Source organism: Acanthochromis polyacanthus, chromosome 6, assembly GCF_021347895.1.
Source record: "Acanthochromis polyacanthus isolate Apoly-LR-REF ecotype Palm Island chromosome 6, KAUST_Apoly_ChrSc, whole genome shotgun sequence".
In the NCBI taxonomy this organism is placed as follows: domain Eukaryota; kingdom Metazoa; phylum Chordata; class Actinopteri; family Pomacentridae; genus Acanthochromis; species Acanthochromis polyacanthus.
Window position 1 is genome coordinate 4,604,368 of NC_067118.1, and position 19,235 is coordinate 4,623,602.

At 41.5% G+C, this 19,235-nt stretch overlaps 1 protein-coding gene across 5 annotated transcripts in view; it reads left to right on the forward strand.

Moving 5' to 3' along the window:
* LOC110964211 (protein tyrosine phosphatase non-receptor type 7) overlaps nt 1-16,681 on the forward strand; it is a 24,644-nt gene extending 7,963 nt beyond the window's left edge. For 3 of the 5 annotated variants that reach the window (XM_022212866.2, XM_051949869.1, XM_022212867.2), the window contains exons 2-11: nt 3,301-3,450; nt 3,675-3,855; nt 5,714-5,798; nt 5,879-5,958; nt 7,847-7,984; nt 8,055-8,246; nt 10,172-10,368; nt 13,169-13,282; nt 13,352-13,436; nt 16,337-16,681. In XM_022212866.2, the coding sequence (XP_022068558.2) occupies nt 3,347-3,450; nt 3,675-3,855; nt 5,714-5,798; nt 5,879-5,958; nt 7,847-7,984; nt 8,055-8,246; nt 10,172-10,368; nt 13,169-13,282; nt 13,352-13,436; nt 16,337-16,444 (1,284 nt within the window). In that variant the 5' untranslated portion in view covers nt 3,301-3,346 and the 3' untranslated portion in view covers nt 16,445-16,681. The remainder of the gene's footprint in view (nt 1-3,300; nt 3,451-3,674; nt 3,856-5,713; nt 5,799-5,878; nt 5,959-7,846; nt 7,985-8,054; nt 8,247-10,171; nt 10,369-13,168; nt 13,283-13,351; nt 13,437-16,336) is intronic. The other 2 variants (XM_051949868.1, XM_051949867.1) reach the window with 1 other exon arrangement.
* Nucleotides 16,682-19,235: the final 2,554 nt, after the last annotated feature.

Below are 19,235 nucleotides of genomic sequence, written 5' to 3' on the forward strand. Positions count from 1 at the left end.
AGAACTAACAGTGAGTCTTTCTCATCTCTGTGGAGATGTTCTGGTCCACTCTTCTCTACAGAATGGTTCTAATTCAGCAGCACTGGAGGGTTTTCCAGCATGAACTTCCTTTTTTAGGTCCTGCCAGCATTCCAGTCAGGTTCAGGTCCAGACTTTGACTCGGCTGCTCCAGAAACTTCATTTACTTTCTTTAATCCGTTCAGAAGTCGACTTGCTGGAGTGTTTGGGATCGTTGTTCTGCAACAGAACCCAATGAGCTTCAGCTGGAGGTCAGGAACTGATGGTGGAACGTTCTCCTTCAGGATGTTCTGCTAGAGATCAGAATTCATGGTTCCATCAACCACAGCAAGTCGTCCAGGTCCTCAGACCATCACACTACCACCATGTTGGACTGTTGAAGATGTTCTTTTTCCAGATGGAACCAGACACACACCATCCAGAAAGTTCAACCTTCATCTCATCAGTCCGTAGAATTTTCTCTCAGAAGTCTTGGGGATCATCCAGATGTTTGTTTCCTTTATGTTCTTTTTGGTCAGCAGTGGTTTTCTCCTTGGAACTCTGCCATGGATCCATTTCTGCCCATCTCTTCCTTATTGTTGAGTCATGAACTCTGACCTTAACTGAGGCCAGGGAGGCCTACAGGTCTTTAGATGCTCTCCTGGGTTCGTCTGTGACGTCCTGGATGACCCGTCTCTGTGTTCTTGGGGTAATGTTGGTAGTGAAGGTTCTCCACTGTTCTATGTTTCTCCATCTGTGGATGTCTTTCATCGTGGTTCTCTGGAGTCCTAAAGCTTTAGAAATGGCTTTGAACCCTTTCCAGACTGATAGACGTCAGTTGTTCTTGAATCTCTTTGGATCATTTCATTGCAATCTTCTTCAGATCTTGTGGCTGACTTTGTTCTGTCAGACAGGTTCTATTGAAGTGATTTCTGGATTGAACAGGTCTGGAGGTCATCAGGTTTGGGTGTGGGCAGTGAAACTGAACTCACATTCCAAAAAATGTGATTATCCACAGTTAGTTAATTCATGATTTTAGAAGTGTGTGTGTGTGTGTGTGTGTGTGTGTGTGTGCTGCTGGTTACCTGAACAGGTAACTGTTTGTGTCAGGCTTCTGGTTGGCTTTAGGGTCATATAGCAGCATGTTGGTTTAGCTCAGAGCTAAAACTGTGTTTTTAATTCAACTAAATTTAGTTTGATTTCATTTATATCGCACTGATTCACAGCTCAGCATCATTAGAATTACAGAGAACAGAAAACCCGACAATCCAAACTTGCCTTTGGATTCTCTATGAGCGGCAGTGGGAACAAACCAAAAAAACCTCTGACAGGACCAGGCTCTGGGAAGGTGGATATCTGCCTCGACTGGTTGGGTGAGGAAGGGATAGCAATGACTTTGTTTAAGAACAAAGAAGGGGAAGAAATACCCAAAATAATCTAATTTTCTTTTTTTTTTAAGAGGGCATTTTGTGTTCTTCATAGTTGCAGTTTTTTCACTACATGTGTAAATTCACAGCCTTTTATTTTGGGTTATTGTATTCAGATTTTTGTGCTGTAAAAAGCAGAAAACGAATCTGTGACTACGTTTATATGCAGTCAATAACCCTTTCTTAACCGGAATATTAGCAATAACCCAGTTGCGTACGGCCATGTAAACACCCGCAAAAACCCAAATATGCTCATATTCCGGTTTTTGAAAACCCGAATAAGACCCCTGGGTTACTCCTTTCCTAACCCCAATATCTCGTCATATAAACATGCATCGGAATATCCCCATAGAAAGAAACATTAATTTGCGTTCTGCGCATGTTTCATCTGAAAGGAATCTTGGTCTTTTGAGTACGGCAACTATTTGTATGCCGCGTCTGGCACACAACCCGCCGGAAATACACAAGGAGAGGTAAACAGACATGGAGAAGCCCACACACAGCAGCATAGCGCCACACTTTTGGAGCGAGGAGGAAACGGACTACTGTATTAGCATTGTGAAAGAGACAAGAGACAGAGAAAGAGAAAGAGACAGAGACGTTGCCGATGCTGCTGCTGTTGTTGTTTCTGTCTTTGGGTACAAGAAGAAGAAACGGAAATGATGCAATTTGCATCATGACGTTGTCTGTGCGTCCCGGTTTGGATGGGAACATCCCAATTGATTACGCTGATCATGTAAACAGGAGTAACTCTGTCTGTTTAGGCATGGAAACGGGTTATTCCAAATGTTTCAGAAACCAGAATATTGACCTTAACCCGAATATTAATGGCATATAAACGTAGTCTGTGAATAAAAAGGGAAAGTTGTTTTTGACTACAGATGTTTTGTACAGTGTACCTGGATATGAGGAGCTCAGACGGGATTATATCATGGATTAAAATACTAGCTAGATTGAGCCTCCTTAAGTTTTAGAATTATTACCTCAAACGTCCAGAAGCTCATTCAGCATTTAAAGAGTTCAGACATGCTCAGGATCCGGTGTTGTGGAGAAACGTGGCACCATTTAGCAGGAAGTTTTGGTTGAATTCTCAAGTTTACTGACACTTTTAACACTAAATATGATGATGATATACACCACCGTTCAAAAGTTTGGGGTCACTTAGAAATGTCCTGATTTTTTCAGTCAAGATAGCATTAAATGAATGATAAATCCAGTGTAGGCATTGTTAATGTGGTAAATGAGTATTCTAGCTGGAAACAGCTGGTTTTTAATGGAATATCTCCATAGGGGTACAGAGGAACATTTCCAGCAACCATCACTCCTGTGTTCTAATGCTACAATTGTGTTAGCTAATGGTGCTGAAAGGCTCATTGATGATTAGAAAACCCTTGTGCAGTTATGTTAGCACATGGATAAAAGTGGGAGTTTTCATGGAGAACATGGAATTGTCTGGATGAGCCCAAACTTTTGAGTGTAGATATGTAGACTGTAGATCCCTGGTAAAGTTCAGGATAGTAGACTGTACTGGCAGCCTAGTATCCTGAACTTTACCAAGAATCTACAGTCTACTAGCGATCAGTTCTTCAGAAAAGTCATGTTCCCAGTATTTTATTCTAATTTCACTTCCATGGAGATGGCTTTCCTTTTCTTCCAGCATCAGAAGAGTCTGACTTATGCTGGGAGCCATAATGAAGGACAAAAAGTTCGTGAATGTAGCACAATCCAAAGTGGAGTACAACCAGAGAATGGAAACAAAGCCGTCTGATAGGACGATGTATTGCTCGTAACCAGTTCCGACATATCAACGGCCGTAAGCCAAGAACCTCCTGTGTGTATGTATATGATATGATAGATGTTTGTTTTCTGTCTGCAGAGCAGCGATGAGCGGCTAAACCGACTCAAACACAGAATCAAACACCATGTCAGCCCTACACTCATCGTCGCCTCCTGCTGAGGATCCAGTGACGCCGCCTCCGATGACCACGCCTCCTCGGAAAGCCTCGGTGGTCCGTCTCCAGGAGAGGTGGGTGATTTAGGGCTAACTCCATGTTCATACGTACAACTTTAAAAGAATATCACTTAATAAAAACATCCTCAGCATCAAAAACGTCTTTACTTTGCAGAACATCTAAAAACGTGTTTCTGATGATTCTGTCCGGTTTTTTCAAAACTTCTTCTTGTTCCAGAAATGTTCTGAAGAATCTTCATACATTCACGTCGTCTGTTAAAAATATCTTTGATTTGTAGGCGAGGCTCCAACCTGTCGCTGCTATTGGACGTGAGTAGCTTGGGGGCGGAGTCTGTCTGTTCTGTCACCACCCCTAAGGAGGTGTGGCTTCAGCTGCTACACACGTCAACACGACCGCTGACCCACGACCTGCTGCAAGAGGCGTCCACCGACATCAGCACCCTGAATGTAGAGTACCAGGTACTGTGACCGCACCCTGAACGTAGAGTACCAGGTACTGTTACTACATAGTACACAGTACACTTTATTACCATATATACAGTCATGAACTAAAGCTTCCATCTCCTATAAAGTCCATCTCTATCATGTTTGTCTTCAGTTTCCAGTGACTCCTAGAACTCTGAACTTATGATGGAATCATTGAAACATGAATCTCTGCCACAAAAACAGTCCTGAGCTTTGGTTCTTTATGGATTTATTAAAAGTTTTCTGGAAATTTTATGAATATAAAATATAAGTGCAATAAAACTAATATTTGGGCAAGTTTGTCCATTTCCTTCTCACTTTGGTTCTTGTGGTTTATCTGTGACTCCTCTGGACTCTATACCAACCATCAGGCATGGAGGTGTCGGTATCATTACACTATCAATTTAACTGACTCAAGTCTGAGGCAGAAAGATGACAAATTTAATGGAACTGCATCAGTTCTGGTGCTTCTTCATCAGTCCACAGGCTCTTGATGGGTCTAAGTCAGGACTTTGAGGAGACCAGTCTAAAACCTTCTTTCTCGAGCCTTCATTCTAGAACCTTCATTCCAGCCTGATGGAACCATTTCTGTACCACGTCTGATGTGTGTTTGGGCTCATTGTCTGGTTGAAACATCCAACTGTGTCCAAGATCAACCTTCTGCTGATGGTTTTAGGTTCTCCTGAAGAACATGGAGGTGATCCACCTTCTTCATTATTCCATTTACTTTGCGTGAAGCTCCAGTTCTTCAGAGCATGATACTGCCACCTCCATGCTTGATGGTAGGTTTGGTGTTCTTGGGGTTAAAGGCCTCACCTTCAGTTCTTGTTCCATCTGACCACAGAACTTTCCTCCAGAACCTTTACTTTGTCCATGTGATGAGTGGAGCTTTAAGGTTCTGCTTCTAGAGGAAGAACTTCCTTCTTCATGGATCCTCTAGAACCCTGTGGACACTGACAGTTGTGTTCTAGCAGCTTCTCCTTCATCCAGACCTGCTTTCTGATGGTTCCTGCTTGACTCTTGACCATCCTGACCAATGGTCTCTCAGCAGCAGGTGGTAGTTTGTGTTTTCTTCCTGATGGTGGCAGTAACACACCTGGACAATGAATTTTATTCTGACAGATGATTCTGGATCTGAAGCTGCTTTCAATTGGCTCCAAGTGACTTTCTGACTGGTTCCAGTCAATGATTTTCTCCTTCAGATCTTTGCTGAGCTCCTCAGACTTTGCCCCTGTAGAGTTTGAGTCTAATGAGTGGATCTAATGGTTCTATTTAAACTGGATCAGAGGAGTCAGCAGCTGTAGTCGATCTTAAAAATTCAATTTGATTAACACAACTTTCTACATCATCTGGAGTGATCGTTCAAGGTGATGTATGTATATTTCTGATCCAGCAGATTTTGTCATTTTTCCAGCAAACCTTTCATAAATCTGTAAAGAACCAAAATCCATGATTTTTTTGTGACAAAGATTCATGTTTCAATGATTTCATCATAGATTCAAAGTTCTAGGAGTCATTGGAAACTAAAGGCTAACATGATAAATATAGACTTCACAGTGGATGGAAACTTTAGTTCATGACTGTAACTACCAGGTACTCTTTATTACTGAGTATAATTTCATCATCAAAACATCTTTTGAATCTGTTTTTTAACTTTAAAAGAGGGCATGTTTTACGTTTGATAAATGATCTTTACCTGTAAATATAAACCAGTGAGACGTGTTAATTTATTGTCGTCTAACTGCTGTAAAGTTCACTGTAAATCATCCATATCATGAACAGACTGTTGTTTCTAATAATGCTATGAGGTGTGTTTGTTTTAACGTTCAGTCCGTCCCTGTTTCCTCAACAGAAAATCCCTCCAAACTTCGTGAGCGCTACTGAGCTGGATGTTCCCGGACACACCATGAAGGATCGATATAAAACCATCCTGCCCAGTCAGTGAGCTGCTGCTCAGCAGAAATCTTCTTCTTCTGGTTGTTTTTACTGCTGCTTATTGTTGTTGTTTCCTGTTTAGACCCAGAGAGCCGGGTGGTTCTGAGGAGCCTGGAGGAAGAGGCGGGGCCCGACCGCTACATCAACGCCAACTACATCAGGGTGAGGCGGAGCTTCAGACCGAGTCACCAGTTTCAGAACTAAAGATTCGTTGTTTCTAAATCAAAGTCCAAACCTGAGTGTAAAACTGGACCAAAGCCAGACTAAACCCACCACAAGGTTAAGTTTAAGTTTAAAACAAAGTTCAAAATCACATCCAAGACCAGGTTTAAAACCAGCACAAAGCCCAAAACTGGTCCCAAACCAGTCCAGAACCAAACCTAGAACCAGTCCAAAACCAAGTTCAAAACTAAGCCTAAAACCAATCCAAAACTGACACCAAACCAGTCCAATACCAGTCCAAATGTAAGCCCAGAACCACCCTCAAACCAATCCAGAACCAAGCCCAGAACCAGTCACAAACCAAATTGAAAAACAAGCTCCAAACCAGTAAAGAACCAGCCCCAAACCAGTAAAAAACCAGCCCCAAACCAGTAAAGAACCAGCCCCAAACCAGTCCAAAACTTGACCAGAATTAATCCATAACAATTTTAAAGACTTAAACCAAGTCTAGACCAACACCAACCTAAACCCAACCCATAAACATGTCTTAAACCAAGTCCAGAACCAGTCTATAACCAGTCTAAAACCAGTCTGGAACCAGTCCAGAACCATTCTAAAACCTGTCTATAACCAGTCTAAATCCAGTCTAGAACCAGTCTAAACCCAGTCTAGAACCAGTCCAGAACCAGTCTAAATCCAATCTAGTACCAGTCTAAACCCAGTCTAGAACCAGTCCAGAACCAGGCCAGAACCAGTTTAAACCCAGTACAGAACCAGTCAAGAACCAGCTCCAGCCCGTTCCACTGCCTGCAGTGTCGGTGAGGTTTATTAAACAGAAAGTGTCGGTTCTGACTGTGTGCGTGGGCGTCAGATCAGAGTGTCGGTTTGACGCCGTGAGACTCTGACAACCAGGAAAACCACAGGAAGTGAGGGAGGAAGTTACACGTCCCTGACTCACCCGGCCCCTCCCCCGACCCCCCACCAGTCAGAATCTGACCTGCTGACATTTCAACCAACACACCTGCTGTGTTCTGCAGATCGGCCGAAGGTGGCTGCTGATTGGACGCTGGGCGGCTCTTCGTGATGACCTCAGCGGTTTTAGGAGGCGGAGGGCGTGGGAGGTTTTAGATGTGGAGGGGTGAAACTGTGGTGACAGTTATTTTCTGCTTTACATCCGTTTGACCTGGGAAACTAAACAATACCATGAAAGTGGTCAGAATGCAAAACTCAGCTTTTTGTTCGTCAGCTGATCAGAAGTGAAACTCTCTGTGATCTGCTGCTGAGTCTGCAGACTGATGCAGCCATGAAGGATCAGAGCCAATCAAGAGCTTTGTAGTTGTAGGACAAAAACCTCAGAACCTCGGTGAGACTCTTTATTTTCATCAGATCAGAGATACTCAGATATCACCATGAAGTAGAGTCAGCTGAGTCGGTTCAACATCTGCTCAGGATCTTCACTCCTCTGGACAGTTTCAGCCAGAAGGAGACAAGAACTCTGCAGGGATCACAAATCTCATCTGGCCTGAGAACACCTCAGGATCTACCAGGAGGAAACTGGGAGGACCTGCTGCTGCCACTGAGACAAAACCAAACCATGTCTACAACCAAGTGAAGCAGAGCCTAAAGCCAGACCGAAATATACCACAAATCTAGTTCATTACCAGTCCAAAACCACGTCTTACACCTGCCTAAAACCACGTCTAAAACCAGACCAAAATGAAAAACTCCTAAACCAAATCTGAAACCATCTACAAACCAGATCTAGAGCCAAGTTAATCACAGTAAAAAAAAAAATGTCTAAAACTAAGTCCAAAAAGTCCCAAACCAGTCAAAAGCTAAGTCTAAAACACTTGCAAATCAAGTCTTCTTCTTCCTGTTTGTCCTGCAGGGCTACAGAGGTTCTCCCAGGTCCTACATCGCCACCCAGGGGCCGATGGTCCACACTGTGGGTGACTTCTGGGATATGGTGTGGCAGGAGAGGAGCAGCATCATCGTCATGGTGACCAGACTCAAGGAGAACAACGAGGTGACCACACATCTCCAGTCTGCTTCTTCTACTGGTGAGGGATTCATCTAACATCCAGGTGTTTTTACAGAAATGTGAGGTTTACTGGCCTCAGCTGACGGATGGGACGAAGAGGGTGATGGAGGAGGACGAGGACCAGGAGGAGGAGCTGAGCCAAAGGGAGGAAGACGAAGAAGAGACGAGTCGATTCGGCCGGTTCCTCCTCAGATTGAAAGACGTCCAAGAGAAGGACGGATTCACCGTTACCGATATGGAGATCCAGGTACAGAGAACCTGAAACATCAGCGCTGTCGGACAGACGAACGTTTGAATCCTCAGAGTGTAGAATGAACAACATACACAGCAATGTGTTTTTACTTTTTTACTCAAATGTTCAATTATAGACTTTCAAAAAACGACAACAAAGAAACCCAACAGTAGACTAAAATAACACTGACTTACTGCAGAGAGGTGCAAAAGAAGACAGAAACCAACCAAACCAGACCAAAATCAGCCCAAACCCAACCCAAAATTAAGTTTAGGTTTTAAACAATGTTCAAACTCACGTCCAAGACCAAATTTAAAACCAGCACAAAGCCCAAAACTGGCCCCAAAACCAAACCTAGAACCAGTCCAAAACCCAACCTAGAACCAGTCCAAAACCCAACCTAGAACCAGTCCAAAACCCAACATAGAACCAGTCCAAAACCCAGCCTAGAACCAGTCCAAAATCCAACCTAGAACCAGTCCAAAACCCAACCTAGAACCAGTCCAAAACCCAACCTAGAACCAGTCCAAAACCCAGCCTAGAACCAGACCAAAACCCAGCCCAGAACCAGTCCAAAACCCAGCCTAGAACCAGTCCAAAACCAAACTTAGAACCAGTCCAAAACCCAGCCTAGAACCAGTCCAAAACCCAACCCAGAACCAGTCCAAAACCAAACCTAGAACCAGTCCAAAACCAAACTTAGAACCAGTCCAAAACCCAACCTAGAACCAGTCCAAAACCAAACCTAGAACAGTCCAAAACCAAACCTAGAACCAGTCCAAAACCAAACTTAGAACCAGTCCAAAACCAAACCTAGAACCAGTCCAAAAGCCAATCTAGAACCAGTCCAAAACCTAATCTAGAACCAGTCCAAAACCAAACCCAGAACCAGTCCAAAAGCCAATCTAGAACCAGTCCAAAACCAAGTTCAAAACTACGCCCAAAACCAATCCAAGACCAGCACCAAACCAGTCCAAAATCAGTCCAAATGTAAGTCCAGAACCACCCCCAAACCAATCCAAGACCTAGCCCAGAACCAGTCACAAACCAAGTTGAAACCAAGTCCCAAACCAGTAAAGAACCAGCTCCAAACCAGACCAAAATCAGCCCAAACCCAACCCAAAATTAAGTTCAAGTTTGCATCCAAGACCAACTTTAAAACCAGCCTAAGACCCGTAACTGGACTCAAACCAGTCCAAAACCAGTCCAAATGTAAGTCCAGAACCACCCCCTAACCAGTTCAAAACCCAACCTAGAAGCAGTCCAAAACCAGTCCAAAATGTAGGTCAAATCCCAATTACACCAAATTACCAAAACAAGACACGAGATACCACGAAGGGACGCAAAGATAGACAAAAAACTAACCAAAGTTCCACACAACAATTGAAAGGAGTCAGAAAATTACTGCTGAAGACACAAGATTACTGGAAAGAGATGCAACATGAATCACACACAATAACCAAAATGAGACGTCAGTCACAGTCAGCTGGTTCTGCTTTAAAACGTTCAGATTCATGAACAGAACAAGAACTGGTTCCTCTCAGTCATCTGCTGCTGGTTCATCTTCATCTGCAGGAGGAATCTGAACTAAATGTTGATCATGAAACATCCCAGATCAGGAAGAAAAACAGCCTGAATGAGACACAGAACGAAAAGCAAATGGAGCAAATGTTCAACGAATGTCCACAAAGAATAGAAAAACAAAACACACTCACTAATGTTAGAGAGAACAACCAAAGCAGATCATGACCATAAAGATGAAAACCTGCCCAACGTTAGACGAAACTCACAGAAATGACCTCACAGAGACATAAAATGAGACTCAGAGCAGCAGGATGGAGGCAGTTTGAAGTTTACTGGATGTTTGCTGCTTTAAAAGCATCCAGGATGAGAGAGAACGCTGGAACCTGATGATTCTGAAGGTTCTGTTCTGTCTTCAGCTGGGTTCAGAGCGTCGCTCCGTCAGACACTACTGGTTCACCTCATGGCCTGACCACCACATCCCACAATGCACCGCTCCTTTGCTGAGGCTGGTGGATGAGGTGGAGACGTACAGGAAGTCCCTGGTACCGCCCGCCGGTCCTCAGCCAATCACAGGCCTCGGCCCTGGTCCTGGTCCAGTCATCGTCCACTGCAGGTTGGTCTTCATCAGCAGCTCCTCAGGGGTTCTAGAAGGGAAGTTCTGCTCAACAATCAATCAGCTGGTGATAAAATAACAGTCAGAAGCACCAAAATATGAGTTTAAGATCAAAGAAAATCTGAAAAAAGGCAAATTTTAACAAACAGTTTTTACATTTTTGTTGAAAAAACAACTTCATTTTAAGCAAAAGCACTTCTCTGGTTAGATTTAGAAGAACAAAGAAGCTGACAGAAATAAATAAATGTGATCAACGAGTTTTAACCTCATTAGAGGTTGTCTGTGTAGGTTCTCATTCATCCAGGTCATGATTATACAAAGTAGTTTAAATCAATCCACTGGACTTTAAGAAAGTTCCTTGAAGACGTTTCACCTCTCATCCAAGAGGCTTCTTCAGTTCTGGTGGTGGTTGGTGTTGCCTCATCATCTTTCGCCAATTTACAATCAGGTCCTTTCAAAACTCCCCAAAAGAACGACTCAGCAGACTCATGCTAATGACCACCATTAGCACACGAGGGCTCAGTGACATCTGTGCATTTCAACGACCCCCACCGATACTCACAACCACCATCGTTGAGTAGTCAGATGAGTTTTGCTATCGGTCGTTGGAATAACAGCTCTGGACACACCTCACAGAGGTTTAAAAGCTGAGGCAACACCAACCACCACCAGAACTGAAGAAGCCTCTTGGATGAGAGGTGAAACGTCTTCAAGGAACTTTCTTAAAGTCCAGTAGATTGATTTAAACTACTTTGGATACTCATTAGAGGTTCATCCAACCACGGAAACTGCTGGAGAAAAGATATAAATGGTTCTTATTACAGTTTTTCTCAATTGCTTTAGTACGTTTCTCAGATCAGAATTGAAATTCTCAAAACAGTTTGTGCATTTCTCAAAACACGTCGCACAAGTAGCAAAACAACATGGATTACCTGCAAAAGCCAGTTTTTTGTGCAAAATTCTTAGTCTATCACTCAAAATTAAATTTCTGTGTCAATGAACATGCCAGTGCTGTCACAATGACAAGTCCTTGTTTCATTGTGTACAGACCAGACAGTCAAACTGCTTAGTCATGCTCTCAATATAACAGTTACTCTGGTGGAAGGCTCTGATGCTGAAGATGGTTTACCTAAGTTTTGATGAAAGTTGCAAGTTACACCTTTGTGTGTGGGAGATTGATTGCAAGAGACTGGACAAGATTCAGTTTACACTTTTACTGTTTTTACAATTTCTTGACAGACCATGTTATTGATACAGAAAGGAAAACAGCTGCATAGCACAAAGAAAAAAACAAAAAAATAAAAGTAGAAATGTGAACATAGGACAATCTCCTCAGGGAGAACTGTACTTCCAGTGCTGTAGGAATTACACACAAATTCTCATCACATCAGAAGTTTATTCTCTTGTGTCTTTGAACGATTTCAGAAAATTCTAACCCTTCACACATTTCCCTTCATTAGAGAAAGTCAAGATTTACCTGGGAGCAATTAATCAATTAAGGACAGATTTAGATTTTTTTTCTAAATCTGTCCTGAATTGGTGTGTTTGTATAGAAATGTATAGAAACATCCTGACATATTATGATAACATGTTCAACCATTCTGCATGTAAAGACTTAAGCGATGAATTAATGCCTAAATGTTGTGAGAGCTGAGACTATTCAACAGAGACCCATGATAATACATTTTGATCAACATGACAAAAGCAATTGATAATGTAGGAAATAGCAGAGAATTGTACAGAATCATTTGCATGGATGGACCAAAGCATTTGCAACTTGTTGAAAAAAATGAGAAACTGCTTTCTTGATGTGCACAAGTGACACGATGATGTGAAGACTGAACAAGAAGTTTAGAGAATTTTAATTCTGATCTGAGAAATGATCCAAAGCGACTGAGAAAAACTGTAATGATACTACTACAGGGGGGGTCTCAACTTACATCACAATTCCGTTCCTACAGTGTGATGTAACGAGATTTTTGCCGTACGTCGGAGCTCACATATGTACATAAGTACGTATGTCACTCATCTACGCTAGCATAGTGCTAACTGCCATGCTATACTGGTACACCGGTATACTGGTATACCGGTATACTGGTATACTGGTAGACTGTCATCAGAAGAGTCTGACTTACGCCTGGGAGCAGAAATGAAGGGCAAAAGTTTACAAAAAACAACACAAAAAAGAAAGCAAATCTAACACAATCCAATTTGACGTACAGCCAGCAAATGTAAACAAAGCCGGCTTCCTTGTCTATTTGTCCCCTCCACTTGCGAAATATTTCCCACGCAAAACCAGTTTTAACGTTGTAAACGTCAGAGTGATGTAATAAGACTTTCTTCATAAATTTATGGGAGATGCTGACATAACCATGAAACACCGTAAACTGAGGACCTAAAGTACTACTACTTTTACAAAAAGATGCAAATCAGCCACAGAATCACTAAACATGAACTAAAGAGATGCAGATGGAGAAAAAACAAACCAAAGTGTTTTTAAAATAAACAGCAAGGTGAAAGAAACCTTTGAAAGCACAACTTGTGAGTCAGACATTTGTGTTAAAACTTTTAGTTCCTGGATAGAAGACAGTGTTTGGGTAGAACAAATCTTTAGAACTACAAGTCCTTTATGATCATGATGTTCCATGTTAGCAGGTCGGTATAAACTAAGGTCCGCTCAGTCCGGTTCTGAGGTTTCTGCTGAGTATTGGAGATATTAGAGGATCCAATCAGACGCCTCCATCACATCACTACGTCTCATTTCCTGCTGTGGTTCCAACGGGTTCTGTTCTGGTTCTAGTGCAGGTATTGGCAGAACTGGCTGCTTCATCGCTGGCAGCATCGGCTGCCAGCAGCTCAGAGACAGCGGCCAGGTGGACGTCCTGGAGACGGTCTGTCAGTTGAGGCTGGACAGGTGAGTGTTTACCTGAAGAGCTGCTGAACAGGAAGTCTGTACTGAGGCGTAACTGGTTCTGTCCTGCAGGGGCGGGATGATCCAGACTACGGAGCAGTACCAGTTCCTCTACTCCACTCTGGCCCAGTACAGCCGCCAGCTGCAGCACCAGCAGGTACTGGAACCACTTCAGTCCACACGCAACCGAACTAACCGAAAATCAACCAAACTGTAACCGAAACTCAACCAAACTGTAACCAAAACTCAACCAAACTGTAACCAAAACTCAACCAAACTGTAACTGAAACTCAACCAAACTGTAACCAAAACTCAACCAAACTGTAACTGAAACTCAACCAAACTGTAACCAAACCGCAACCAAACTGTAACCGAAAATCAACCAAACTGTAACCGAAAATCAACCAAACATCAGCCAAACTTTAAGGAAACTTCAATCTTCGACCTTCAACTAAATTTCTACTAAAATTGAACTAAACTTTAACCAGTTTTAACCAAAAATAAAAACAAAGTTCAACCAAACTGAAACCGAAAATCAGTCTTCAACTAAACTTCAAATAAAATTTAACTGAACTTTTAACAAAACTCAACCAAACTTTAGTGAAACATCAACCAATCTTTAGTCAACTTTCAACTCAACTTTAACCAACTTAACCAACCTTTAACCAGCGTAAAAAAGCAACATCCAAACTTTAATGAAACATCAACTAATCTTTAGTACCCTTCAACCAAACTTCAGCTACAGTTTAACCAACCTTTAACCGGCCTTTAACCAACCTTTAACCGGCCTTTAACCGGCCTTTAACCAACCTTTAACCCGCCTTTAACCAACCTTTAACCGGCCTTTAAGCCACCTTTAACCGCCCTTTAACCAACCTTTAACCCGCCTTTAACCAGCCTTTAACCAACCTTTAACCGGCCTTTAACCAACCTTTAACCAGCCTTTAACCAACCTTTAACCAACCTTTAACCGGCCTTTAACCAACCTTTAACCGGCCTTTAACCAACCTTTAACCGGCCTTTAACCAACCTTTAACCAGCCTTTAACCAACCTTTAACCGGCCTTTAACCGGCCTTTAACCAACCTTTAACCAGCCTTTAACCAACCTTTAACCGGCCTTTAACCGGCCTTTAACCGCCCTTTAACCGGCCTTTAACCGGCCTTTAACCAACCTTTAACCGGCCTTTATCCGGCCTTTAACCAACCTTTAACCGGCCTTTAACCAACCTTTAACCAACCTTTAACCGGCCTTTGACCAACCTTTGACCAGCCTTTAACCAGCCTTTAACCAACCTTTAACCAACCTTTAACCAACCTTTAACCAACCTTTGACCGGCCTTTAACCGGCCTTTAACCGGCCTTTAACCAACCTTTAACCAACCTTTAACCGGCCTTTAACCGGCCTTTAACCGGCCTTTAACCGACCTTTAACCGACCTTTAACCGACCTTTAACCAACCTTTAACCGGCCTTTCACCAACCTTTAACCGGCCTTTAACCAACCTTTAACCGGCCTTTAACCGGCCTTTAACCAAGGTAGTGTCTACAGATACGGACCCGTACCCGTCGCCTGTGGCCTACGGATACGGCACTTTCCCTTATCATAAATATTAATGAGACGGACATGAATATTAATGAGTCGGCTGATGAACGCGCTTTGTGATTGGCTGGTAATCCGACGTACATAAACATTAATGAGCCGGTTTGGTAATCCGAGTGATGAAGGCGCTTCCGTGATTCGAGGTGAATCTGCGTGCCGAGCCTGTCATGTCAGTCATCTGCTGTTCTCTTTTCTATCATGCATAATGTCTTATAAATATCATTATCTGACTTTTTCACGGACAGCGATTTGGGGGTTGAAATCAGCACTACTATTAAAAATAGCAAAACTTTTTATTCACGTGACCCTGTTCTAATAAAGCACAAACAGCAAACAAAACAAATGGCGGAACTAACAGCCAGCAAACTACAAGTATTTTTTTTACCTTCAAAAGTAGACAGACTATTACATATTAACAACCTAAACAAAACCCTGACGTGTTTTCTACGTCTGTCAACACAGACCCTGTCACAGTCACTTTAATGTTAGCGGACTCTGTTGAATGGCTAAGTTACATCACCACAAACAAATCTCACAATATCACAGTAAATCGAGTTTGTGTTTTTTTAATTCATGCCGAATTAAAGAGCTGCTCCTCACCATTCACGAGTGTTTGTTTCATATTCGACATCCTTAACTTTATCTTGTAAATTAGCGTCCGAAATTATATGGGAACATTTGCAATGGAGTTCGTCAGCCGCTTCCACCACTGAACGCGGTAAACTAATTACTAGGAACTGGACTTCAAACAATTTAGACATGGCGTCTAAAAGCGTAAAAACTGCAATGTCTAAAGTGTGAGAGGAGACGGTGTATTTTTGGTTAAATTATACAATGTTCGCCGTCAAAGTCATTCATATAAACTGCCTGTAATGTGCAGCAAATAGTAGTTAACCGGCGCCAGCTCTTCAGTGACCTTAACGGGTCCGTACCTCTAGTACAGATGCTACGGGTACGGGTCCGTACCTCTAGCATCAACCTTTAACCGGCCTTTAACCAACCTTTAACCGGCCTTTAACCGGCCTTTAACCAACCTTTAACCGGCCTTTAACCGGCCTTTAACCGGCCTTTAACCAACCTTTAACCGGCCTTTAACCCGCCTTTAACCAACCTTTAACCCGCCTTTAACCAACCTTTAACCCGCCTTTAACCAACCTTTAACCGGCCTTTAACCCGCCTTTAACCAACCTTTAACCGGCCTTTAACCAACCTTTAACCGGCCTTTAACCAACCTTTAACCGGCCTTTAACCCGCCTTTAACCAACCTTTAACCGGAATTTAACCAACCTTTAACCGGAATTTAACCAACCTTTAACCGGCCTTTTACCGCCCTCCCTACAGTCTGGTCCTCGTAAACGTTCTGATGTGATACCAGAAGTCTGTCAGTTCTCATCAGGGTTTGAATATTGTATAAATGTCATTTAACTGGTTGTTAAACTGTGCTTTGTCTCCACCAGGACCAGAACCAGAACCAGCCCACCACACCCCCACAGAACCCAGAAGACCAGGTCAGCGTTGGTCTGCAGAACCTCCAGCTGGACGGCAGACAGAGCAGGAGGAACTGATGAGAACCAGAACCTGAACCACCAGCAGCGTCTTCAGAGACCTCATCAGAACCTGGACACCAGCAGCAGAACCCACAGAACCGACTAAGGAACCTCAGGGGGAACCGGCAGCATCAGGAGCCCTAGAACTGTGGAGAACCTGAAGATGTTCCACCCGTAGAGAGAAAACGTGACGAGAATGTTCCTCCCAGTGTTCTGATCAGAGCAGTCAAATAAAACAGCAAAGTTCTGCCTCCAGTCGTGGTGATTTCTCAACACATTTAGATGATTTATTTGGTTTAAAGGAACAAAGTGGATTAGTTTAGAGACGACTTCCTGTCAGAGAGTCTCAGAGTCGATCAAACAGGAAGTCAGGAGGTTCTTAGTTTCCCCCTGAAGGTTCATAGATCAGCTGTTCACCATGAAAAACCAGGAAGTCCAGAATATGAAAAGGACTGACTCCAGGGAAACAAGCATGTTGTGTGTCTTTGTGGTTGTTTTGTGTTATATTGTGGTAATTTTGTGTCATATTTAGGTTGTTTTGTGTTATATTTTGGTTGTTTTGTGTTATATTTGGTAGTTTTGTGTTATATTGTGATTGTTTTGTGTCATATTTTGGTTGTTTCGTGTCATATTTTGGTTGGTTTGTGTTATATTTGGTAGTTTTGTGTTATTTTGTGGTTGTTTTGTGTCATATTGTGGTAGTTTTGTGTTATATTTGGTAGTTTTGTGTCATATTTTGGTTGTATTGTGTTATATTGTGGATGTTTTGTGTTACATTTTGGTCGTTTAGTGTCTGTGTTTGTTTTTCGTCTTTCATTCATGGTTTTGTGTTTCATTTTTGTCATTTTTTGTCATTATTTTTGCTGCTTCACTGGTCTCATATTCTGACAATCTGTGTGACTGTGGATGCTGTACATTCTACATTGTATAATTGTGATCATGTTGTGTCTCTTTGTGGATGTTTTGTGTGTTTTAAAATGAGAGCGATGGATGATAACATAAAAACCGTTGAGTTTCAGATGAATTCATTTAGAAATGAGTCGCTGGGTGTCTCTGTGAGAACAAACTGAACCTTTTCTAGATTCTTTGTGATATTTGTGGGTTTAAGGCGACACACTGTGAGGTTTGTGTTTCTTCCTGCTGTGCAGTGGCGCCTCCTGCTGGCTGGAAGGAAGAACTGCTCCAAAGACAGAAAAACACGGAAAACGGAGAAAACAGAGAAAGAATCAAAACCAGAAGAAGAAGCGAACAAAGAGCAGCTGAAGGAACATCAGGAGGAACAGTTTGTCTGTTTTTGGTGTTTTATTTTGTCTGTTTGTGGTCATTTTGCGTCTTGCTTTGTTTGTTTCGTGTCACATTTTATTTGTTTTTGTTCTCATTTTCCTTGTTTTGTTTCACATTTTATTTGTTTTTGCCGGTTTTCTTTCAAATTTTGTTTATTTTTCTCAATTCATTTGTTTTGTGTCTCATTTCATTCGTTTTTTGTCTCATTTTCTTTGTTTTGTTTCTCATTTGTTTGTTTTTTGTCTTGTTTTGTTTGTTTTTGTCTCATCTTGTTTGCTTTTGCCTCATTTTGTTTGTTTTTTGTCTCATTTTGCTGATTTCATGTCTCATTTTGTTTATTTCATGTCTCATTTTGTTTATTTCGTGTCTCATTTTGTTTATTTCATGTCTCACTTTGTTTACTTCGTGTCTCACTTTGTTTATTTCATGTCTCCTTTTGTTTATTTCTTGTCTCACTTTGTTTATTTCATGTCTCATTTTGTTTATTTCGTGTCTCATTTTGTTTATTTCGTGTCTCATTTTGTTTATGTCGTGTCTCACTTTGTTTATTTCGTGTCTCACTTTGTTTATTTCATGTCTCATTTTGTTTATTTCGTGTCTCATTTTGTTTATTTCATGTCTCCTTTTGTTTATTTCTTGTCTCACTTTGTTTATTTCATGTCTCCTTTTGTTTATTTCTTGTCTCACTTTGTTTATTTCATGTCTCATTTTGTTTATGTCGTGTCTCACTTTGTTTATTTCGTGTCTCATTTTGTTTATTTCGTGTCTCATTTTGTTTATTTCGTGTCTCATTTTGTTTATTTCATGTCTCATTTTGTTTATGTCGTGTCTCACTTTGTTTATTTCATGTCTCATTTTGTTTATTTCGTGTCTCATTTTGTTTATTTCATGTCTCCTTTTGTTTATTTCTTGTCCCACTTTGTTTATTTCATGTCTCCTTTTGTGTATTTCTTGTCTCACTTTGTTTATTTCATGTCTCATTTTGTTTATTTCGTGTCTCACTTTGTTTATTTCGTGTCTCACTTTGTTTATTTCATGTCTCATTTTGTTTATTTCGTGTCTCACTTTGTTTATTTCATGTCTCATTTTGTTTATTTCGTGTCTCATTTTGTTTATTTCATGTCTCCTTTTGTTTATTTCTTGTCTCACTTTGTTTATTTCATGTCTCCTTTTGTTTATTTCTTGTCTCACTTTGTTTATTTCATGTCTCATTTTGTTAATTTCGTGTCTCATTTTGTTTATTTCATGTCTCATTTTGTTTATGTCGTGTCTCACTTTGTTTATTTCGTGTCTCATTTTGTTTATTTCGTGTCTCATTTTGTTTATTTCGTGTCTCATTTTGTTTATTTCATGTCTCATTTTGTTTATTTCGTGTCTCATTTTGTTTATTTCATGTCTCCTTTTGTTTATTTCTTGTCTCACTTTGTTTATTTCATGTCTCATTTTGTTTATTTCGTGTCTCATTTTGTTTATTTCATGTCTCATTTTGTTTATGTCGTGTCTCACTTTGTTTATTTCATGTCTC